Source organism: Brachypodium distachyon, chromosome 1 (assembly GCF_000005505.3).
Source record: "Brachypodium distachyon strain Bd21 chromosome 1, Brachypodium_distachyon_v3.0, whole genome shotgun sequence".
Taxonomy (NCBI): Eukaryota; Viridiplantae; Streptophyta; class Magnoliopsida; order Poales; family Poaceae; genus Brachypodium; species Brachypodium distachyon.
This window is the reverse complement of record NC_016131.3, coordinates 58,973,890-58,996,306: the sequence shown is the minus strand read 5'-3', so window position 1 is coordinate 58,996,306 and position 22,417 is coordinate 58,973,890. Positions and strand designations below refer to the sequence as shown.

At 46.4% G+C, this 22,417-nt stretch overlaps 5 protein-coding genes across 5 annotated transcripts; 2 read left to right on the top strand and 3 right to left on the bottom strand.

Annotated features, from left to right (window-relative positions):
* The first annotated feature begins 1,083 nt into the window (after window positions 1-1,083).
* Window positions 1,084-3,435, top strand: LOC100841803 (protein NRT1/ PTR FAMILY 8.1). The gene has a single exon (XM_010230187.3). It carries the CDS (start codon window positions 1,165-1,167, stop codon window positions 3,064-3,066), a length of 1,902 nt encoding a protein of 633 aa, XP_010228489.3. The 5' UTR covers window positions 1,084-1,164; the 3' UTR covers window positions 3,067-3,435.
* LOC100841496 (probable proline transporter 2) lies at window positions 3,349-7,065 on the bottom strand. Its single transcript, XM_003561492.4, has 8 exons — window positions 6,595-7,065; window positions 5,824-6,055; window positions 5,190-5,414; window positions 4,941-5,035; window positions 4,536-4,725; window positions 4,264-4,388; window positions 3,953-4,168; window positions 3,349-3,870 (listed from the first exon to the last, which is right to left on the bottom strand). Exons 1-8 carry the CDS (start codon window positions 6,598-6,600, stop codon window positions 3,490-3,492), a joined length of 1,470 nt encoding a protein of 489 aa, XP_003561540.1. The 5' UTR covers window positions 6,601-7,065; the 3' UTR covers window positions 3,349-3,489.
* Window positions 7,066-9,751: 2,686 nt separating this feature from the next.
* LOC100841192 (L-type lectin-domain containing receptor kinase I.9) lies at window positions 9,752-11,407 on the bottom strand. Its single transcript, XM_003561491.4, has one exon. It carries the CDS (start codon window positions 11,063-11,065, stop codon window positions 10,058-10,060), a length of 1,008 nt encoding a protein of 335 aa, XP_003561539.1. The 5' UTR covers window positions 11,066-11,407; the 3' UTR covers window positions 9,752-10,057.
* A 2,879-nt stretch (window positions 11,408-14,286) lies between these two features.
* LOC100840884 (nascent polypeptide-associated complex subunit alpha, muscle-specific form) lies at window positions 14,287-17,315 on the top strand. Its single transcript, XM_010231828.3, has 6 exons — window positions 14,287-14,890; window positions 15,651-15,863; window positions 15,948-16,581; window positions 16,670-16,773; window positions 16,865-16,924; window positions 17,010-17,315. The coding sequence occupies exons 1-6, from the start codon at window positions 14,431-14,433 to the stop codon at window positions 17,030-17,032; spliced, it is 1,494 nt and encodes a 497-aa protein (XP_010230130.1). The 5' UTR covers window positions 14,287-14,430; the 3' UTR covers window positions 17,033-17,315.
* A 3,109-nt stretch (window positions 17,316-20,424) lies between these two features.
* Window positions 20,425-22,401, bottom strand: LOC104582351. The gene is made up of 4 exons (XM_010231827.3): window positions 22,030-22,401; window positions 21,161-21,194; window positions 20,878-21,072; window positions 20,425-20,750 (listed from the first exon to the last, which is right to left on the bottom strand). The coding sequence occupies exons 1-4, from the start codon at window positions 22,294-22,296 to the stop codon at window positions 20,734-20,736; spliced, it is 513 nt and encodes a 170-aa protein (XP_010230129.1). The 5' UTR covers window positions 22,297-22,401; the 3' UTR covers window positions 20,425-20,733.
* Window positions 22,402-22,417: the final 16 nt, after the last annotated feature.

Sequence of the window (22,417 nt, the reverse complement as noted above, 5' to 3'; positions counted from 1 at the left end):
TGTTTTAGGGATTTTGTAATTCTGATAAACTGTTATAACAGATTTGTGTCCTTCTTGCAAACAATAAATAGTGTAGAGCCGCCTTCTTATGTGTCTTGTGGGGGTAAACGACCTAAGGTGTTAAGAGGGACATATTCCATTTGGCTCACCTGATCTAGGGGGTTTTGGTATCACCTTTTTTTGTACCTCTCTGAAATATTGCTCGTCTCCTTAGCCTACAACTCATCTACAACCGGTATGGATGGCAATGGGTACCCGAAACGCGATTACCGACGGGTCTAGACCCTATTAGCATGCGGGTCTGGGGAAGAATTAGACCCGTAGGTTTGTAAATGGGGAATTTTTTGACCCGGCGGGTCCGGGTCTAGTAGTGTCTTGCCCGAACCCGGAAACCGGTTCACCATATGTGCCCCGCATGTCAGTCCCAAGTCCAAAATTCGGCCCAGCCCAATACAGTCCAACTAAAACCCTAGCACCCAACCTAACTGGCTAACTCCCTTCGTCCACCCTGCGACTCCGCCGCCCCCAGCCCCCTATTCTCTTCTCTTTCGCGTGGCGCAGTCTCCGACTTTAATTCCTGAACACGCCCGAAATCTAAGTTCGAGGACCGAATTGCACATGCTCCTCAAGTTAAGGGGCCATGTGTTCATTCAACTCTTCTAGACACGACAAAATCCATACCGTATCTAGTAAGACTGGGAGGTAGCCCAAGTCCATATCCAAGTCCGTATCCAAGCCCATTTGCATAACTGCATTGCATGCTACTCTACGGTGTTTTTTTTTACAGCATGCTACTCCACACAGATGACAGATACTTCCTCCATCCAAAAAAGATGTCTCAAGTTTGTCAAAATTTGTATGTATCTAGACATGACTTAGTGTATAGATGCATTCAAATTTAGTCAAAGTTGAGACATCGTTTGTTGCATACAAATTTTGACAAACTTGAGACATCTTTTGTTGGACGGAGGAAGCAGTAAGTACCACTTCTTCCGTCCATATTAAATGACTCCATTTTCCCTAAATATGGATGTATCTATACCAGAAAGCATCTAGATCTTAATACGTAAAAAGATTGTCCATACAACATATAACAACGTTCAATGAATAATCATTACGAAAATAAATGGACAGCATTGACAGAAACAACAAAGCGTGATCGAAATGCTAGCGTTGCATTGCAGGCTGTCGTGGATTCAGGCCCAGGCCCAGCCAGATCGGGATACCGGCTCTAATAGAGCCAGGCTAGCAGTAGGCTCGTGCTACATATATATACGGGCCGGCCAGGAGGACCGATCGAGGGTTAGCAGCATCGATCGATCTCATCTGATGGCGATGGCGGCGGCGGCGCGTGACGATCAAGAAGAAAAGCCGGCGGAGACGACCATGGACGGGACGGTGGATTTCTCGGGCAAGCCGGCGGTGCGCCGCAAGACGGGGGGCTGGCGTGCGTGCCCCTTCATCCTGGGCAACGAGTGCTGCGAGCGGCTGGCCTACTACGGCATGAGCTCCAACCTGGTCAACTACATGGTCTCGGAGCTCCACCAGGGCAACGCCGCCGCCGCCGCCAACGTCAACAACTGGTCCGGCACCTGCTACGTCATGCCGCTCGTCGGCGCCTTCCTCGCCGACGCCTACCTCGGCCGCTTCCGCACCATCGCCGCCTTCATGGCGCTCTACATCGCCGGCCTCGCCCTCCTCACCGCCTCCGCCGCCGTCCCGGGCCTCAAGCCCCCCGGATCCTGCGCCGGCTGCGAGCCCTCGCGGGGCCAGAACGCCGCCTTCTTCTCGGCGCTGTACCTGATCGCCGTCGGCACGGGCGGGATCAAGCCCTGCGTGTCCTCCTTCGGCGCCGACCAGTTCGACGACGCCGACCCGGGCGAGCTCCGCAGCAAGGGCTCCTTCTTCAACTGGTTCTACATGTCCATCAACGTCGGCGCGCTCGTGGCGTCCTCGGTGCTCGTCTGGGTCCAGACCAACGTCGGCTGGGGATGGGGATTCGGCATCCCCGCCGCCGCCATGGCCGTCGCCGTCCTCAGCTTCCTCTTGGGGAGCAGGCTCTACCGCTACCAGAAGCCCGGCGGCAGCCCGCTGCGGAGGATGGGGGAGGTGGTCGTCTTGGCCTTGCAAAAATCCCACCTCCCGCTCCCCGCCGACTACCTCCACGAGACGCCGCCAGGAGCGGACGGCATCAGGAAGCTGGCGCACACGGAGCAGCTCCGGTGGCTGGACAGGGCGGCGGTGGTGACCCTGGAGAACCCGCGGAGGCTCTGCACGGTGACGCAGGTGGAGGAAACCAAGGCCATGATCCGGCTGCTCCCCGTCTGGGCGAGCGGCATCGTCATGGCGGCGGTGTACAGCCAGATGAGCACCATGTTCGTGCTCCAGGGAAACACCCTCGACCCGCGCATGGGCTCCCGCTTCTCCATCCCGGCGGCGTCGCTCTCCATCTTCGACACCATCAGCGTCATCTTCTGGGCGATCCTCTACGACCGCCTCATCGTGCCCGTGGCGCGCCGCTTCACGGGACACCCGCGCGGCTTCACGCAGCTGCAGCGGATGGGGATCGGCCTCGTCATCTCCGTCTTCTCCATGATCGCCGCCGGGGTGCTCGAGGTGGCCAGGCTCCGCGCCGCCGCAAGCCACGGGATGCTCGACTCCAAGGACTTCCTGCCCGTCTCCATCTTCTGGCAGGTGCCGCAGTACTTCATCGTCGGTGCCGCCGAGGTGTTCGTCTTCGTCGGGCAGATCGACTTCTTCTACGACCAGGCGCCGGACGCCATGAGGAGCCTCGGGGCGGCGCTCTCGCTCACGTCGGCGGCGCTCGGGAACTACCTCAGCACGCTGCTCGTCGTCATCGTCACGGCCGTCTCCACCAGGAACGGCGGGATCGGCTGGATTCCCGACAATCTCAACAAGGGACACCTCGACTACTTCTTCTGGCTGCTGGCCGCGCTCAGCGTGCTCAACTTCGTCGTCTACCTCTGGATCGCAAAGTGGTACAAGTACAAGGTCTACAAGACGGCCGAGCCTTCTTCGCAGATCGATACTGCTAGCACCGGTTGATTAGCATTTAGCAAGCACTCTTGTGTTGATTCATCATCATTCATTCATAGGCAACAAACTGTTTCTTCTTCAGCTGTTGATTCTTTTTTTTGTAAGAAAATCACTACTAGAATTTTCGCATCTCAAAGCTCCAGTCTTCAGTAGCTGTGTTTAATCTTAAGCGAACCCGTATGGGGCGATCTGGACCATCCAACGGCAACCATTCTAATCTGTACCAGTAAACCAGTCAGCGATCATGCACAAAAACTTGTCCAAATACAGTGCGATTTCAGGCCAGGCTAATTTAGCCAACCAAATATATTGGCACATTAATTTCGTTCAATCATTGATGATGCTGTTTTATTTCAATATACTGAGCGCTTCAAATACTATACCTAACCCCCAAAAAAACATTACACGAAACTGATTAGAAAAAAGGGGGCTTCACATATCAGCGAATAAGTGGTAAGTGCTGGAATCAGCCATGATAAGCCTAAGCGCGGCAACTGCAGCCGTGATAGCCAACAAGCTGAACCCAACAACATTCAGCCAGTGCCAACCTCTCTGGAAGCCAGACAGCTTGGGCCCCTTCACCATCAGGTACATGTGGTTTGCGAGAACAAACGTGAGCGGGAAGGTGCTCAGGGCGCCCGTCAGGCTCATGAAGTCACCGAGGAACGGTAGCATTGCAGCCACCAGCGTGTTCACCGTCAGGTAGCCTCCTCTCACACCAACTCTGAACACAACATTGTGGAACGCAAAAGGCCCACCTTGGCCGCTGCCGAATCTTGTGTCCAAGTACTCGTACATTGGGCTTGCAAATATCTACAGAAGAAACTCAGTTGTTAGTTCATTGAATTGACGATGGGTTTATGTTTGGACTAAGCAACTACCAAGGTAGACATACATGTAATGCTATGACGGTCTGCAGAAAGGCCGAGAGATTTGCAATCATTTTTATCCAAACTGGGCCGTTGACGCTATTCAGTAGGTAACTTGACGTTGACGAGCCGTAAGCCCAGTAACCCATAAACGTCACAGCATAAAGAGGCAACGAACCAACGGTGAATTGGAACCAGAGAGCCTTCTCCATGTTCTTGACCACAGGAGGCCTGATGGTTGCCTGCAACGTATTTATGTATATGATACATGTAAGGTAATTTCATGGCACGTAAACTAGTCAGTCGTCTTTCATGCTCCTATACGCTGATGACTCACTTGAATTTCTGGCAGCATCCCAGTGTTGTATGCAAAAACAAGATTTGCTACAGCACCTATCGTAGTGAAGATTCTAGTTGACTGTGATCCAGGAATACTGTAATCCTTTGCAGGTGCAGTTATACCTTCAAAAAAAAAAATCAATTGATGCAATAAATTATCATGTTGAACAAACCTACAGCACAGTGCATGTTTCCGCAAAAAACAGAAATGCATACAAAATTATGGTATTAAAGATGCAAAGGCAGCGAACAAGGCACCAAAGGATATACCATCTCTAAGCGACAGCACAAATGCTATCACAATATAAATTAGACTGAAAATTGTGGAGAATCCCAACCAAATCCGTAGAGCAGAAAGATAAGGAATTCCAAATGCAAAAAGTGCACAGACAAACCCAGATAATGCTATGCAGTAGGGAAGTTTTAGAAGTCCATCATCTCTAAAGAGTACATATATTGCCTGGAGAGAGAGAAAGGAAATCACAAATAAGTATTGGAGGACAAAACATCACAGGCTTATCTTTGCCAATCACAAGAAATTTAAATGTTTTCCCTGGAAAGAAATTCAACAGATGGATTTGCAGAACAGTTTTCAATATCAAAACTAGGAAAGTGGGCAGAGAAAATTAGGGGACATATTCACCAGATTAGGTGGTAGTGGAGATGCTAACATACCTTTAGTGCTTGGCCAGCTAAGATGATAAAGCCGGTGTTGATCATGAAAAGATTAATATATTGTAGAGCCCAAGTAAGTGCATACATTTTTCTTCCTGTGGTCGCAAAAATAGAGGTAACTAATTATGTTGCAGAACACAAAACTATTTTTATTAAGAACTATCTTTTTGCATTTTGAGTTCAATCCAAATAAATATAGTAAGTAAACAATTAGATAAACAAAAGGCAAGCAGTGTCCCGAATGTGTACCGTATATGTGTCCAGCAAGATCTCTGTATCTGATATGGCGTTTGCCGCCAATTTCATGAAGTCGGCCTAGTAGGGCATTTGCATACATCGATATTGCAGCAGCCAGGATCAAGCCGCATGTTCCACCGATCCAGCCTAAAGGGACCATAATCGACCCAGAGTATCCTAGAACATATGCACTATTGACTCCTGTTGTCAGCACGAATCCAACTTGATACCAAGGATCTGAAAAATGACAGGAATACTGTATTGAGTTACTATAATGGTAGGCGATAATTTAAGATCATGGACATACGGTCTGCATTCAGAAGAAAACAATCAGTAGCTGAAAGGAGCCTGATGTGAATCATGGTGTATTTTCAGCCTTGAACCCAGAGCAGGGGATTGCATGGTTTGTATCATACTGTTTCTAGATTCAATTACTGGAAGCAGTGACGAGAGGCATCACTGAACGATCTGATTAAATCTGCATTTTCTTTTTATTTTGTCATGCTGTGGCATTGGATTAATTTCGAAATAGCAGAACATATCTGATGACAACAGAGTGATAAAGATGAACAAGGAGAGAGTATAAGATTAACATAAGCCGACAACCATTGAGTTTTGTTGTTGTCATGAAGGAAGAGTCGATTACCAACGCTAATCTGGTGCGCAGTGTCCTCGGAGACGTCGACGCGGGCGCTGCCCTGCTTGCCGTTCTCATCAGCCATCTTGGTGGGCAGTAGCGGCGCCCTGTCGGTGTCCCCTGGAGCAGGCAGGCAAGAGGAGGAAGAAGAGGTGGACGCCCAGGAAGAAGAAGCAGAGGCAGAAGGTAAACAGTTGGGAAGGGCTTCCTCGTCGTGCTGTTGCTGCTGCTGCTTGGTGGCCTATAAAAAGGGGAAGCCGCCAACGTCGCAAAAGTATAACAGTTAGAATTTTGTTTTTTTATCTGTAGCCTCTAAAAAAAGTATTATTCACTACAAATATCCATTTGTTCTTCAAAGAGAAGAATAGTAATTCCTCCTTTGCACTCCACATCCATAATAAAATAAAAAAGATATCATTAGGTCTGATTTTCGATGCCGAAAATAAATATAAGAACAATAATAAATAATAATAACAGTAGTAATATTGCTGATAAAATAATAACAATAATAAATGGATAAATAATTAAACAAAAAGGAGTGGAGTAGCGAATTGATCAATCCATCTCAGAATAATAAATGGATAAACAAAAAGGAGTGGAGTCGTGAATCGATCAATCCATCTCAGAATAAAGGCAGCAGTCCATTCATCGGATTCTATAACAGTATAGGCTTTAGGTCTGTTGGTGTTTATGCGCCGGGCTATGCAGAGATTATTATGATAATCTACTGGGAAAAAGCAGGGAGAAAGCAAGCAGTGCGGGAAAAAGGGGGCGACTTACATCCATCTGAAAGGAGGCGGGGCGTCTCCCTTTTGGATTAACCAATCAGCCAATGAATGCTTTCCTCTCTTGTTCAATCAATCGAAATTCAGTGGACGAATTGGAAAGAAAACGAAAAAAAGTGGCGCTTTGACTCGCTGAGAGTATTGAATCGAATCGAATCGATCCCCTCCCCTCCACTAACCACCACCAGACCACCTCTTTAATTCCGGGCGATGCGTCCGATGATTGATGGCAGGGGACAGCTTGAGATTAGAGTAGGGCAGCGGCAGCGGGAGGACGCTGTAGCTGGCTAGTGCTGCGCCCCGCCGCCGCCGGGTAGGGAGCTAGCTAGTGGTGTGTGTGATAGGCGGAGGGGGGAGGGAGGAAGAAGAAGAAGAAGAAGAAGAAGATGGGAGGAAGAACAAGTGTGTATAAGTGTTGCGTGTGTCCGTCCGTCCGTAGGCAGGATGGACTTCTTTTCTGTTTGGTCAGTTAGTTTGTTGCCGCGATTGTTGGCATCGCAAAGACTCCAGGCTGGTTAAATCTACAACGGCAATAAATCTACGATCCCAGCATCAAAATTACTACTCCCTCCGACCCATATTACTAGTCGAAATATCACATGCATTTAGACGCTTTTTAAACATAGATACATTCATATTTGGGCAAATTTAAGACATAAACATAGATAGATTCATATTTAGCCAAATTTGAGACATAAACAGCCATATTTGGGCAAATTTGAGACAAGTAATATGGGTCGAAGAGAGTACTGTTTCTCGTTTACATAAACACACCTGCGAGGTACTATATCTCGTTTTAAATAAGTATTCCCTCCGTTCCATAATTCTTTCGAAATATTAAAAGTATCTAGACGCATTTTAAGAATAAATACATCAATTTTGGGACAATTGAGATAAGAATTATGGAACGGAGAGAGCAAGTATATAGTATCTTTTCGTCGAAAATTCAACAACAAATTTGAGTATGAGGGAACCAAGAAAACATGTACTAGTAGATGTATCTACCCAGTACATGAATTTACCATGGGTTGTCTCTGGACTGTGACGCACCTGCCAGTAACAACGTACAAAGTCACTGGCTTTACATCAGGCGATCATCTTATTTCAAAGTCTACGCCCTTGCGTAATTTTTCCTCTCCAATACAGATGCTCCACTGATTGATCATCTTCTTCTGCTATGGCCCATAATGACTAATGACACGTGCACGGCAACGCAATGGCAGATCTTTCTCTCCTTTAATTAATTAAACACGAGCAAAGTTGCTATCTTTCATAAGATTCAGCTGACGCCTCCTTCTAAAGCTTAGCGTCAGTGGCAGTGGAGGCACCGAGGCACCAGGTCGTTGTCTCCTTTCTCTCGCACCAACTTGGGTAGAGTAGGTGCTCCATCTCTTCTTCCTTGATGATGATGCCCCCTAGTCATCTCCTCTTAACCTAGGATCAAGCCATAAGCAGCTCTCGCCAACCATCCATCCATCATAGCTTGTACTACAACTTAACCTAAACTCAGTCATGATGGGTGTAATTTGTCAGTGCAGCATCATGTTCATATGCCCCTTTTCCATTTCCTGCACTCGATCGGCCGGGTGCAGAATTGATTTGGATGGTCAAGAGCAAAAGCAAGGAGCCAATAACTAACCGTGCATCATCACATCACGGTAACAAAAGTATTCCGTTCCTGCACTCACATCAATAGTCCTTCATGACATCATTGATTCCAGATGTTCAGCTCTGAAATGCAATCTTCATCTTTTGGTGTACAGACTACAGATCTCTCCATTGCATGAATAGCAAAGCCAGAGGAAGGAAGGAAAGCGGAGTATTCCATTCCTTTATGACACTGTTAGTTCCAGATACCTACTCTTGTACTTGATGAACATCATTAAAAAGAAACACTCTGAACGGCTCACAGAACAAAACTAGCGACAACAAACATCTTTTGTCTGACCATTATACAGCGGCAAGTACAGCATGGAATTTTCTTTCAGGAACTGGTGGGAGCAGTGCCTTTCATCTTTCATTTAAGCAGAAAGAGTGACCCCGTTTATTTAGGGGTCAAAAACCAAGTAAATACCACATGGAGAACATTTAAGTTCTACTCTTTCAAAGGGGACAAGCAAGAGTGCAAGACACATTACAGGGGAGGGCACACTTTCTATATCACAGTAGTATGATTCTACCAAGGGAGTGAAGGAACATATCAAACACCATAAAACAGTTTTAACTTGTTCCCCCTGACAAATTATTAGTTACTGTTTTTTAAGAATCTATCAGCTACTGTTATGCATAGCTATATCCTCCATTTTGTCAACAATATATTGCCAGATTCTCGCAATCCAGAATTACTCCCACTGTTTTGCTAGAGAGAAAAGTTACAGCTGAGACACAAACTTGAAACTGCCACAGTAGCATCAATTACCAAAGAAGTTGAGATGTTTACAACATGATACAAAATCACCAACCAAATGCCAATGTATTCCCAGGAGCAGTTTTCTTCCAGCATAATCACCAACTCTAGCACAAAAGGTTGTTTATTGGATATAACAGTTGTACTATAGAACATTCATCGCATCATTTTTTCTGAGTTGATATATATATTTCATAATAACATGTTGTGTCTTTCAAATCATATATTATTGTCGTTACATTTCTTTTTCAAGATGTAACTAGCCCAGCTAAAAAGCAGCATCCAATTCCGAAATGCAACCTAACTGAAGCAAGCACTGGATTTCGTAATGTATAATGCTAGTGGTTCCTAACTGAAAGCCGCGATGCATGGACACAATAAATAAGTCCCCTCCTTAAAATCTCCCATGATGATTCCAGCACTCTTGTGCCCTTCTACAATTTATCAAGGCAAAGTGGCTCTGGCCAACAGAATCGATTCTAGATAACTGCATTTTGTTAGGCAACTTGAGACAGACCTATGTCACCAAAGAGTCTCCCACAAGTTGAAAGAAGAAACTACTAAAGTAGTATAGCGAATTGCGTTTGAAACCAAAAGGTTAGCACTTTTGCAAATCAGGGAGTGCATTCAGTAGTTGAGAGAAGTATATAATATCTGAGCAGGATTGAGTTGAGGTCTTCATGATGCAGCAAAGTTGTGCATTTTTTTGCATGTCTGTCGGAACAACCACGAGAGCAAAAATGCATTCACCAGAAAACAAGTTAAGATGATCCATTAGATATGAGAATTCGAACACTACTAGCACATCACTAATTAATTAAGCATCACAAGGAGAAGAGTATGAAAGAGTAGCAGTGGTGGATGACATGATGAGTTACAACATAGAAATCCGAATTCTAATCCCGGTGGAAAGTGCAGAATTCGCGTTGTTCGCTTTGCCCGCAAAATCTGCAGTCTCCACCGCACACACTGGAGTACCAAGCAAACAATTCGCTACTTACAGGATGATGAAGCAAGCACACTTGCAATACAATCTAAGCATGGCGGCGGGCTACTTGTTACCGGGTGCGGCGGCATTGGCAGGGTGGTCCTTGGCTCCGACGAGCACGATCTTCTCGTAGACAATGTCGGAGGAGGACGGGTGCATGGGGTACTCGACGGGCGTGACGCCGATGGGGCGTCGTGTGGCCACTGAGTACCAAACGAACAGTACGAAGAAGGTGAGCATGGCGCCGCAGGCCGCGGCGAGCAGCAGCGACGGCCAGTGGTAGCGGTAGGGCAGCGGGGGCTGGTAGTGCGGCAGCGGCGGCGTGGTGAGCAGTATGCTGCCGCCGGTGGGATCCAGGGGCAGGGAGTGCATGAGGTAGGGGGGCCCGGAGCTGGCCTTGAATGCCCAGCTGAAGAGGCTGCAGTTTGCGTGGGAGGAGGCGAATCCGGCGAGCATCCGGGTGCTGGATTGGGGACGGAGATGGAGCGGGTGGGAGAGCAGCGGGTGCGGCGGCTTGGGGACGCGCGAGGACGAGAGGCGGACCTGGAGCGCGGCGGAGGTGGCGTTGTAGTCTATCCAAGAATGCAGCTTTTGGGCGCGGGACACGGGCAGAGAGAACCGGGCCTGGACGACGGCCGTGTTGACGCCGGGGAGGTCGATCTGGACCCGGACGTGGCTGGGGTCGACGTCGGCGACGGAGAAGACGACGGCTAGGGCGTCGGTGGGTGCGGAAACTGCTGGGGCGAGGAAGAATTTGAGGGAACCTGCTGCGAGGGGTTTGGATTTGGATTTGGGGATGGGGTTTTGGAGGGAGAAGGAGAAGTAGGTGGAGAAGCCGGCAGCTTTGGCGAGCAGGATGGGCTTGTGGTACTGGACCCGCGCGTGCGGCGAGGCCATGGAGATGGCGCCGGCGGAGGTGGCGTTGGCGCCGCCGGTGAGGGCGAGCTGCGCGAGGGCGCCGTCGCCGGGGAAGAAGTCAAGGGCGAAGGACGAGTGTCGGACCTTGCTGTTGCTCGCGACTGCGGCGGAGGGCAGGAGCAGGAGGAGGATGAGGAGCGGCGGCAGCACCATTGTTGTTGCTCTGCTTAGCGCACTTGGCTTCCGAATTCGCTGAGCTCTCGCCCTATCTTCTTCTTCTTCTTCTCCAGCTCGTGGCGATAGAAAACTAAGCTCGGAAGAAGTGCTTCTTCAAATTCCTTCCTCCCAATCTCAGAATCCAGATGGATAGATTTACAGTGGAGTAGTGGAGTGGATTTGGGGTTGGGGAAAGGGGTCGGTGTTGGCTCCTCGGTTCCTTGCTTTTTGCCCCTGGAGCTCCACTCACTCACACACTCCCCACTTGCACTTGTCGTGGAAGGCAGCTCGCTCGGGAAGCTCAACAACACCATTCACTTGACTCGTTGATTAAATTTTTTTACATGACGGATTCCATCGATTCATTCATTGACGAGAGGCAGTGGCCGTCCAGTCCAGCACATACGACGACAGCACAGAGTAAAATACAGGCATGCACCGTTCTCCCTTCCTTTTTGGGTGGTCACCTCCATTCTCAAAAGAAAGAAAAGGTGAGAGAACCAAGAAAACAACAGCACTACCGTAGCAGTGCAGTGAGAACAAAAAAGCCGTGCCATCAGCCTTTACAGACAGTTAATTCCTTGGTCCAGCTCAAACCATGGCCCTTGCGCTCCTAGCCCCACTCACTCCATTCCGTCTCCATCCCTCATGTAGGTAGGAGAGTACTACTCACTTGAAGGCATGAAGCCAAGCCAAGCCTCGTGAATGCCATTATTTCGATTTCGTCCCACTCACTCCACTAAACGACGGTGCTACTACTTAAGACATGGATCAATCACGCGCCCGTGCTCAGTTTGCTGTTACGGTCTTTGCTCCACAGGTTTTTTACTCCTCTTCTTGTCCTAACAACAAAAGAAATGTTTTTGTACTCCGTACAATTATTATTTTTAAACATCATAGGAATATAGAATGATTTGGTCAAAAAAAATATAGAGTGAGTCAAATTCAGAAAAAGAACTTGCTTGGTGTGCTCGGTGCTCCACGTGGCTTGGTAGCACTGCGAGCTCCGTATGCTATACTACTGAAAGAAAACTCCCTATGTCTATTTGTAGCAGCACGACGCGAAGAGCAAGTCCACCTAAAGTATCCCAATACCAAATTTAAGGGGAAAAAGCCCAAAAACGACATCCATCGCTTCTCTTAAAGTTGTGTTTGTTTGGGTTTCATCTTTACAGCTGCAGATTCTACGGCTGCAGCTCTCAAAATCAGCTGTAGCTGTCAGTTGCGGTTGCATGGTTGAAGCCGTATGATGTCTGTTTGTTTCTGCGGCTGCATGACCCTCTGGTTTTGCATATTAGTTATAAATGTTGATTGTACCGTTTTTAAATGTAAATTCCTCGTTTAAGAGTTTTGAATCATATATAAAGTACTAATTAAATATCGTCACCATTTTAAATGTAAGTATATCCAGCAACATCTAGCACAATGGATTGGCCGTGAGGTTTCCCTTGTTTTTGTTTAATTTGAACATGTACTCTTTAATTAGGCGTTGTTTCAAATGGGTAAGTAGGTATTGAAGTTGGTGCTGTTACTTCTGCTCGTGTTCATCTGCTTCTGGACACAACAGAATTAAGCCTCCCCGATATTTTGACGTTCCCAATCCAGAGCTCTTTCTCTCCTATAGATCGGGGAGTCCGATCCCTCCCCTTATTGACGCGAGGAGCAACCGATGCCCCCCTCCGGCCACCACGTGCCTGCCTTCCTTATCCTTTCTCAGTTTCTTGCTTCGATTTGGGGTGGCAGATGCGGGTGGCGGTGGCCAGACGCAGGTGACGGGGACAAGGAGCAGGGGCGGACTTCTTCTAGAGGCAGAGGTGAGGCGCGGGCGGGCGGGCGGGTGGGGGCGGCTCTGCATCGCGGGCGGCCAGAAGGGAGTGGCGGTGGCCAGACGCGGGCGATGGGGACAAGGAGCAGGGGCAGGCTTCTTCTAGATGCGGAGGTGAGGCGTGGGCGGGCGGCTCGATGGGGAAGAAATGAGATGAAGCAAAGAGCTCGGGGGGGGGGGGGGGAGGAGGAAATAGAAAGGAGACGAAGCATAGAACTGTAATTTTGCTAGTTAAATTGTAATTCAGTTTCAGTCAAATCTGGGGTTGGAATCATGTGTTGTGATCTGAACTAAAGGGAGTAATGAAAAACATTGCATTATGTAGAAAATGATACAAGCACCGCTTATACCCCACCATGAGTTAAAAAAGATCTCATACACTACATTATTACTACCACTTATGAAAGCTACATCTCTCCACAGATCTGCCACAAGTGCTCAACTAGATCAACTTGACGCTGACAATGAACTTCTTTGTTTCGAATAGCGTTGTGAGCTTAAAGAAACTGAGTGAATGTAGCTGCCTCTTCACGAGAAGGTGTCACCAGTTCTCCCAGGTTCTGAAATCGGTCACGCTCATCTTTTGTTATCATGTTATGCGGGATGATACAAGCTGTCATGATTTCTCCGAGTGTATCCAAATCCCAATATCTTGTTGGTCCACGTACAATGGCAAAACGAGCTTGCAGAACTCCGAAGCCTCGTTCAACATCCTTCCGACAAGTTTCTTGGCATCGGGCAAAATGTTTGTTCTTTTCAGTTGTTGGATTTGAAATTGTCTTCAGGAATGTGGCCCATCGCGGATATATGCCATCTGCAAGGTAATACCCATGTTGTAGTTGCGACCGTTGATAGAGAAAAAAACTAGACGTTAGAAATCCGGCTGTTGAAAAACTAGCCGTTGGAAATCCGGCCGTTCAAAACCTAGCTGTTGGAGAGGTATCCGTTGGGCTTCAAATGGTGGTTACACAAAATTCTTAAAATATAGAATAGGCCTGGGAAAATATTTTTAGCAGAGTCTCCCATTTTGAGATATATGGAAGATATTTAAGCAAAACTGTTGCACTTGGCCTAATATTTGTCCGTAAGCCCATCTATGCTAGTCCAAGGCCACGTTAGAGGTATACCTGACGAAAGCCTAGTTAGAGGTATTATAGGCTGCCCCGTTTTACCAAATCCAACCAGCGTAGGTTTGCGGCCCAGAAAGAAGAGATTTTCTCAAACTAATAAAAGAAGAAGAACGTCTGCGGCCCATAAAGAAGAGATTTGCAGCCCAGGGGACAGAGAAGGCCTATCCGTTGGGCCAAGAGGAAGGAAGGCGCCAACCCCTAAAAATAGTTGGCGCCAGAAAATGAAAAATCATTTTCGCTCGGATGTCTGATGGCGCTTCAATCCAATTCGCTCGCGCGCGATTCATTCATACGCGTCTTGTATGTTTCCCTCCCAAATCCATCAACAAAAACCGCCGCCCACGCGCACACACAGAGATCGAGATCTAGGATTTCTTCTTCTTCTCTAGCAAGCCAGCCAGCTAGCCATGGCGCCGCCCAAGCCGAGCTCTCCGCCCAACCCCAACCCCTCCGACGCCGCCGACAAGGGCAAGAAGAAGGTGACCCCGTTGCAGGTGGCCTTCCTCGTCGAGCGCTACCTCGCCGACAACGGCTTCGCGGCCTCCCTCGCCGCCTTCCGCGCCGACGCCGCCAGCCTCTTCGGCTCCAGGAACGCCGCCAGCAGCAACCCTCCCAAGGGCCTCCTCCCGCTCGCCGACATCCTCCACGACTACATCTCCCTCAAGGAGTCACGCCTCGCCGTCGACTCCGCCATGCACGCCATGCACTCCCTCGTCTCCGCCTACTACCAGCCCAACCCGCTCCTCCTCGCCGCCGGGCCGCCGCCTTCCTCGCCGCCGCTCGTCCCGCCCTTCTTCGTCCGCCCCAACGCCTCCTCCCCTCCCGCTCCTCCTCCTCCTCAGATTCCCATGCCTCCGCCTCCTCCAGGTACTTCCCCTCTTTTGCTCGCTTCCTTTGTATGCTCCTCCTGTGATGCACCCTACCTGTTCGACGTTATGCTTTCCTTCTACTCTATGCGATGTACTCTTCGATTACTTCAATTGCAGTTGCATCTGCTTACTCACAAAACAGAGAGACTGCATTATGTTTGCTTGAATCTGCTTTACAATTTTAGGGGAATTTTTTGCCTGTCATGGTTCTCAAAAGTCTCTTCTGAGTTGTAGTACCTCCCCAACTGCATTGTTATTAGTTTTGTTTCTTCTTCACTCTCAAACCTGTGATTCACAAATGGTGTTCCAAATTGTAGTTTCCCAACTGCGTTTCATTACTTTTGTCTGGAAACTGCATTATTAGTTATACATATGGATCATACATATGGCTTTGACAGCTTCATACAGATGTCAATAACATGTTTTCAAAAAAAAACATATGTCAATAACAATTTTTTCCTGATATATGTGTGCATTGGCAACTCTTGCATTTCCATGTGAAACTGGCAGCATCTAGCACTACTTTGTTACTTCCTTGAAATGCCTTTTACATGGTCTCAAACATTCTTTTTTTAGATGGTCTCAGACATTCTAGTCTAGTCATGTTACATATCTATATGATTCTGCCTGTACATGTCACCAAGACAATGCTTACCTCATTAAAAAAAAAGAGACAATGCTTACCTTATTCAGTCCATTCTCTGGTCTAGTACTCATTGTCGAATTAACGCTGTCCCCTTTTTCTGCTCTTATTGCAGCTGGCATCGCTGGATATGCTACCCCTATGCTACACTACACCCAGACATCCTCGTCGCTTGTTGTTCAGAATTCATCAAATGCCAACAACATGTCAACCCCTGCAGTTAGCTCTTTGCCTACAAAGAAGAGAAAGGTGACAAAGTCTGCTGCAAAATCTACTTCAGCCTCCAAGAGAATATGCACTGCACCAACCACTAGCTTGAACCCAACAGGTACAAGTTTGGAGAGTAGCATTCTTTGATTACCAGTTCCTGCAACATCACAAATATATTAACTTTACTATGTCCTGATCCCAGGTAAAAATGGTGCCCTTCAACTGCCAACTGCTCAGCCAAGTTCAGCTGAACACTCAGGGATTGCAAAGCTCCCGGCCCAAGGCTCATCTGTTGCCAAGAGCTTATTCAAACCGCTGCAGCCTCAAGTCAGTTCTTCTCCATGTACACCACAACAAAGCCATCCCATAGGAGATGAGCCTGCTTCTCATCAAGCACCAAGGCCATCATCATCTGTGGCTCCAAATGTTCACACCCATCAGGAGATTGCGTCCTCTCAATGCTCTATAGTTTCTTCCAAGACTCTAATAGTCAGTCCTCTCAAGGGGGGCAGTAGCACCTATTATTCTGTTGAGAGGAGCTACCATGTCAGCTCCCCCTTAAAATCAAGCACCCAGAAAACCTCAAAAAGGGAACATGTGAAAGGGAGGTTAGATTTTGACAGTTCTGATGCAAGGCCAGGTTCAACCGAGCTTACTTGTGACAAGGCAACTAACTCTACCTCTGATGGACAGAAGCAAGATGACTTTGACATTGACTTCACAAACTTTGATATATTTGATGGCGATTTTTCACTTTCTGAACTTCTACTTGACTTCGATCTTGATAATGTGGGTGTTCACTGCGAGAATCCTTCCTCAAATGCTGAAGTTCAAAGGTATGATATAGTTTTCTGCCTATAGTTTCTTGTCCTGGGTGAATCTATAAATGCTAACATGGTTCTGTTGTGCAAATTGTATCATTAGACTACAGCCCATTGCAAGTGATAACAACGTGATGGCAGATCCAGTCTTTCCAAATTCAGTAAAGCCAATGACAGCAGATCCCACTGAAGATATTAATTCACAAGGTTCAGAGCCAGCTCTACATACTGTCTTGTTTTATTTACCCTGTCATCACTCTTGTTGTAACCAATCTTCTATTCATACCCATGTCTGCAGGAGCCACATCTGTTACTTCTGTCAGAGCGATTACTAAGAGGATAAAGATTGTTAGCCCTGGTATGCTCATGACCTCTGCTATCATGCTTCTTAACATGTGTAACAAATTTCAAAACCATCTAACATTTTGTTATTTTGTTTGCAGTCAAGGGACGCAAAGCTTCCTAGCTCAGCAACCAGAACGCTTACATCATGACCAAAAGCAAATGTCCTCTGGATATGACGACTAACTGACATGATCTAGATGGCCAGATAATTCGTTGCAATATGTAGAGGTAGTTTCAGCATTGCAAGTACACAGTACTTTGTGATGTCAAGCTTGTGTTCTGTTCCTCTTCGCAGTTGGTGTTAACTGCCTTCAATGTATAGCTAATATTGCATTCCCAGTGTTAAGTCCTGGCATAAATGGTATTTATTCCAAGTTTTCTATATCGAATCCATGTTTTGTCTTGCTTTTGGACTTTTGGTGCTCCTAAAGTGCACCTTTTTTCGAATTTGTTAAGGGGTGCTCCTAAAGTGCACCTTTTTTTGGAGTGATTTAAGAGCATGAAAGACCAATCACAGTTGTTTCGGGACATGCTTGTCATATGCATGGTCTTCAACAGGGTGTAGAATTAATCAATCACAGTTATTTCAGTCAAGACAAAAAACTTCTTAAATGTACTCCCTCCATCCCAAATTAACTTATACAAATCCATGTCGGTTAATTTGGGACGGAGGGAGTACATGTTTGTTGATACTTTGATAACACGATCCATACCATTACACTAAAGATGTACTGAATTTGACGACTTCAACTGTCCTTGCCTACTGTTATTAGAATCATGTCAGGCTGTGGCTGTGGCTGTGGCTAGCTTTGTGCCTTTGTTGCTGTTACAATTCAAAGGTATGAAGATGTGAGGCTGACAGGCTGTGGCTGGCAATAAGGGTGCTTCCTTGGACCATGCCAGGCAGGGGAATGTGGCCTATTGGCGAGTTGGATGAGCCCCATGCAGCGGTACTAGCAGAGAATCATCATTCAAATTCAGGGTCCTAAAATTGGACCATTCATAATGCGCGGTTAAAATATGAAACTCAAGCAAGGTTGAGACTTGAGAACTAGTTCTCACTGGAAATTAGGCATTTTTCGCATTATATTTAGTGGTGCAGCTGAATACTTAATATATGTTCAGGTTTAGAAATACTTCTTTGCCTTGTCCTGGCAGTTGAAAATACTTTCTAGTCATAAGAGCACACTGATTTTAAGCAATCTCAAAGTTCCCTAAAATTATATATTTTTAAAAATCTTGCGTATGCTCTAAGGTGCAACCCTGACAAATTTCATCCAAAAATATGACAATTTGTTTTTTTTTCCAAAACATATTTTGCCTTTTAATGAATATCTTCAATATTATGTGGCATCCCATATAAAATCTGCATCCACGATTTTTTTTTCATAATTTTACTTAATTATAGGTATCTCAAAACAAGATAAGAACACACCCACTCTTAAGAGTTAAAAAAACGTGTTCTGCATGCGGGTGAGAGTGAGAAGGCTGGTCTCTTCTAGTGCGTACAAGATGGCTTAAACCCGTTGTTCTTTGGCTCCTTATTTTGGGAGTAGTCATCATGTAGTGTATGTCTTTTTCCGAGATGTTTATACAAATTGTTTTCTTCTCAATGAATATAGACTAAGATCTTGCCCTGGCTCGGATCAACTACCATGTGACGATGGCACTGGCATGTCGGCACTGCTGCTCCTTTGTGCTCCCTGGAACCAAGCTGACATGTCGGTTCGAGATATTTCAAATTCGCCTTTAAAGCCGGTGACGTGTTTTGCGTGTCGGTGAGAGTAAGAAGGCTGGCTCAGATCTTCAAGTGCATCCAAAACAGCTTGCGCCCGTTCTTTTGTTGCCCCTTATTTTGGGAGTAGTCTGCATGCCATGTACTCCGTATGTTTTTCCCACAAAAACGAGGTGTTTATAACAAATTGTATTCTTTTAATTAATGAATAGATAGAGCTCTTGCCCTAGCTCGAACTAACTATCATCTGACGATGGCAAGCATGTCGGCGTTGCTGCTCACGTGGGGCTTCCGGGGACCACACAACGTTGTCATGTCGGTTCAATATGCCAAATTTGCCTTCAAAGTCGGTGAACTTAATTAATGAATAGTCGGAGCTCTTGCCCTAGCCCGGATCAACTACCATGTGATGATGGCACTGGCATGTCGGCATTGCTGCTCTGTGGTGCTTCCAGGAACCACAGCTGTGCTGACATGTCAGTTCGATACGACAATTTTTCCTTCAAAGCCGGTGAACTACCGGGGACACCCTATTTAGATCAAAAAACATGTTCTGCGTTGGGGTGAGAGTGAGAAGGGCTGCTCTCGTCAAGTGAGTGCAAGACAGCTTGCGCTGGTTGTTTTGTTGCCCCTTATTTTGGGAGTAGTCGGCATGTCATGTATGTTTTTTTCCACAAAAACAAGGTGTTTATATCAAATTGTGTCCATCTTAATGAATAGACGGAGCTCCTGCCCTAGCCCGGATCAACTACCATCTGATGATGGCACTAGCATGTCTGCGTTGTTGCTCTGTGGTGCTCCCGGGAACCACAACTGCGCTGAGATGTCGGTTCCACATGCCAATTTTTCCTTCAAAGTCGGTGAACTCGCCGAGCACACACTATTAAGAGTAAAAAATGTGTTCTGCATTGGGGTGAGAATGAGAAGGCTGCTCTCCTCAAGTGTGTGCAAGACAGCTCGCGCCGGTTGTTTTGTTGCCCTTATTTTGGGAGTAGTCGGCATGTCGTGTATGTTTTTCCACAAAAAACGTGGTGCTTATATCAAATTAATTGTTTCCTTCTTAATAAATAGACGTAGATCTTGCCCTAATTCAGATCAACTACCATGTGACGATGGCACTAGTATGTCGGCGTTGCTACTCATGTGGTGCTCCGGATCGAGAACCAGAACAACAAGAACAACAAGAACAATATTGCCAAATTTGCCTTCAAAGCTCGTGAACCGACCATGTGGGTGTGATTAGTTTTTTTTTTTGAAAAGGAGGGAGTACCCCGATGGGTGAGATTAGTTATGGCATGGTGGTTTTAGCAATGAAATAAAACGGAAGCGGTGGTCAAGTATAAAGACGACGACATCTAATGTGATGATTTTGTGCAATTTACTCCTATAAATGTAGTGTACACTGAGATAGCACGAAGGACACAAACGTAGCACAACAATTAAGCCTCTTTGATTCACATGATAGGAAAAACATATGAATAGGACAATCGCAGGATTGCAATGTCATGCCATTCGAATCCTACAAGATTTTGGTTAGATCATCAATGTTTGTTTGACTAAACACAGGAAAAACAAAGAAATTTGAGAAAGAGGTGGGAGTGCAATAGTTCCTGTGAAATGTAGTGCAACGTAATCCTTAGGAAAATTTCCCATGGGGTTCAATCCTACAAATCAAACAACTCATATAGAAAAAAAAACCTAAGTATTCAAATCCTTCAAAATTCTATGAAAATCCTTTCGGACCAACTATTAAATATAGAGAGAGTGAGAAAGGCATAGGTAGCACAACGGTTATTAGATATATAGAACACACACACATACATGAAAGAGATTCGGCATCGATCATTTCGGACCGATGTCTCAACTGACAAAAGTTCTTACATAACAGCAGCAGATTGACGAACAAATGAAGCTGCATGATCGATTGATCCATGTGGATCGACCGGCCATGCATCTTCTACATATCCCACTTAGAAATAAACGAGTACGACTCGAAGCTAGAGCTGGCATGTATTATGCATGTTACATAGTACTTTTATTATCGAAGGAGGTCGATCGGCTTTGCTGCTGCTGATCATCTGCATTCCCTAGTAGTAGAGGGAACCTGGAATTGAGTCAAGATGAAAGTGAGATTATTGCTTGGATTAGTACTATAATTTACATGCATGTAAATTAAGGATGAAGCTGAACTGAGGTCTCTAGCTCTAGCTAGCGGCGTATGTATAATGTACCTTGCCACCAATCACCCCGATTGGCTGCTCCAGAGTTGTCTTCTTCATCTGGCTTCTTCTTGGTAGTGCTACTGTTGTTATCGGGGATGTAGTACTCCCGGCCGCCGTAGTGGACGCCGCAGGAGCTGAAGTATGGAGACGACTCAAGATCATACCCTTGCTGCTGCTGCCCTGCCCACGAGTTGATCCCAGGTACTGCAACATTTATATATCAGTCAATTAGCTAGTAATTCACCAATTAAGTTAATTAATTAATTTTCTGGATGGATGATAAATTTGTTACCACATTGACCCCGACGACGTGCCGCCGCCGCCGCCTGCCATCCACCAACAAATTCATCATAAGCACGTAAGTAACACGTATACATATGTATATAGATAGCCTCTTGTAGCTGAGGTATATGACGTGTATACCATGTGTATACAGGCATGAATTGATGATATATACGAAATGAATGAACAAAATTGCTTACAAGAAAGAGGTTGTGTCATGCATCACCGATCGATCCATCATATATGTACAAGGAAACAAAAAATGTACTGTATGTACAAGGAAACAAAAATTGCTTACGGGAAAAAGAGGTTGTTTCATGCGCCGATCGGTCGTATATGTACAAGCAAACAAAAGTGTATTTACAAAGAAACAAAAATGCGCTTGTCATGCATATCGGGCGTTGTGCTGATATATTAGTTACCTAATTAATTTGGTGATGCCATGCAATGGACGCTAGCAAGCATGCATTGCGCATGCGTTTCTATTGTACTTACTAGCTAGCTAGGAGAAACGTATATCAATCAACAAGCTGCTAGCTAGCTATAGAGATGAGAAGAAGAAAAAAGCTTGGAGTGATTCTAATTTTTATGTACTCTATATCTGGCCGGTGATTTATACTCGGACCAAATTTTTTTTTTAAAAATACCAGCTAGCTAGCTGCCGAGGACATGTGCCTGGCCGGCCTTAGTTTTCCCAAGGGGAAAATAGCAGAAATTAAACGATGGATGAATCGAAGAGAACATATATATCTTGAATCAGGCCAAAATTTAGACACACATAGATAGATACAAGAGATCCCTAGATACAATCAATTAGAAACCGAATGGTAAGAGAAAGCAGTGAATTACAGAGGCTGCAGGACGTGTGATGTGTCATACCTCGGCTGGAGTTGGGAAGAGGGTGCTGAAATAGCCGGGGGTGGAGGTTGAGTCTGGTTTGTTGGCGTCGATCATGGGTCCCAAGAGCTCGTCGAAGATGGAGCTCTCCGTCGCCGCCGACCCGGAGCCGGCATCAGCAGCAGTAGCAGTAGCATCAACAGAAGCAGGAGCACCAACGGTGGCAGAAGCAGAAGCACCAACGGTGACAGCAGAAGCAGGAGCACCAACGTTGGTGGCAGGAGCAGCAGGCTTCTTCTCCTCTTCCATACTAGCTAGGAGTACTAGGGAGCTCTACGTACCTGGTCTGGTCGGCTGGTTCTAGCTTGTGGAGATCTCGACTGGCTGGCTTCTGAATCTGATGAGTTCTGACTGACCAACTGATAGGAGC

Bases quoted from the DNA above. Each gene is read 5' to 3' on its own strand.
- LOC100841803 (XM_010230187.3), top strand. From the start codon at position 1,165: ATGCTAGCGTTGCATTGCAGGCTGTCGTGGATTCAGGCCCAGGCCCAG.
- LOC100841496 (XM_003561492.4), bottom strand. The intron at 5,036-5,189 runs GTACACATTCGG...TTGCGACCACAG, and splicing joins TCTTGCTGGACACATATACG to GAAGAAAAATGTATGCACTT. The intron at 4,726-4,940 runs GTATGTTAGCAT...CTCTCTCTCCAG, and splicing joins TAGCTGGCCAAGCACTAAAG to GCAATATATGTACTCTTTAG.
- LOC100841192 (XM_003561491.4), bottom strand. From the start codon at position 11,065: ATGGTGCTGCCGCCGCTCCTCATCCTCCTCCTGCTCCTGCCCTCCGCC.
- LOC100840884 (XM_010231828.3), top strand. From the start codon at position 14,431: ATGGCGCCGCCCAAGCCGAGCTCTCCGCCCAACCCCAACCCCTCCGAC. The intron at 14,891-15,650 runs GTACTTCCCCTC...CTCTTATTGCAG, and splicing joins CATGCCTCCGCCTCCTCCAG to CTGGCATCGCTGGATATGCT. The intron at 16,582-16,669 runs GTATGATATAGT...TTGTATCATTAG, and splicing joins TCAAATGCTGAAGTTCAAAG to ACTACAGCCCATTGCAAGTG.
- LOC104582351 (XM_010231827.3), bottom strand. From the start codon at position 22,296: ATGGAAGAGGAGAAGAAGCCTGCTGCTCCTGCCACCAACGTTGGTGCT. The intron at 21,195-22,029 runs GTATGACACATC...GGTGGATGGCAG, and splicing joins TCTTCCCAACTCCAGCCGAG to GCGGCGGCGGCGGCACGTCG. The intron at 21,073-21,160 runs GTAACAAATTTA...TAAATGTTGCAG, and splicing joins ACGTCGTCGGGGTCAATGTG to TACCTGGGATCAACTCGTGG.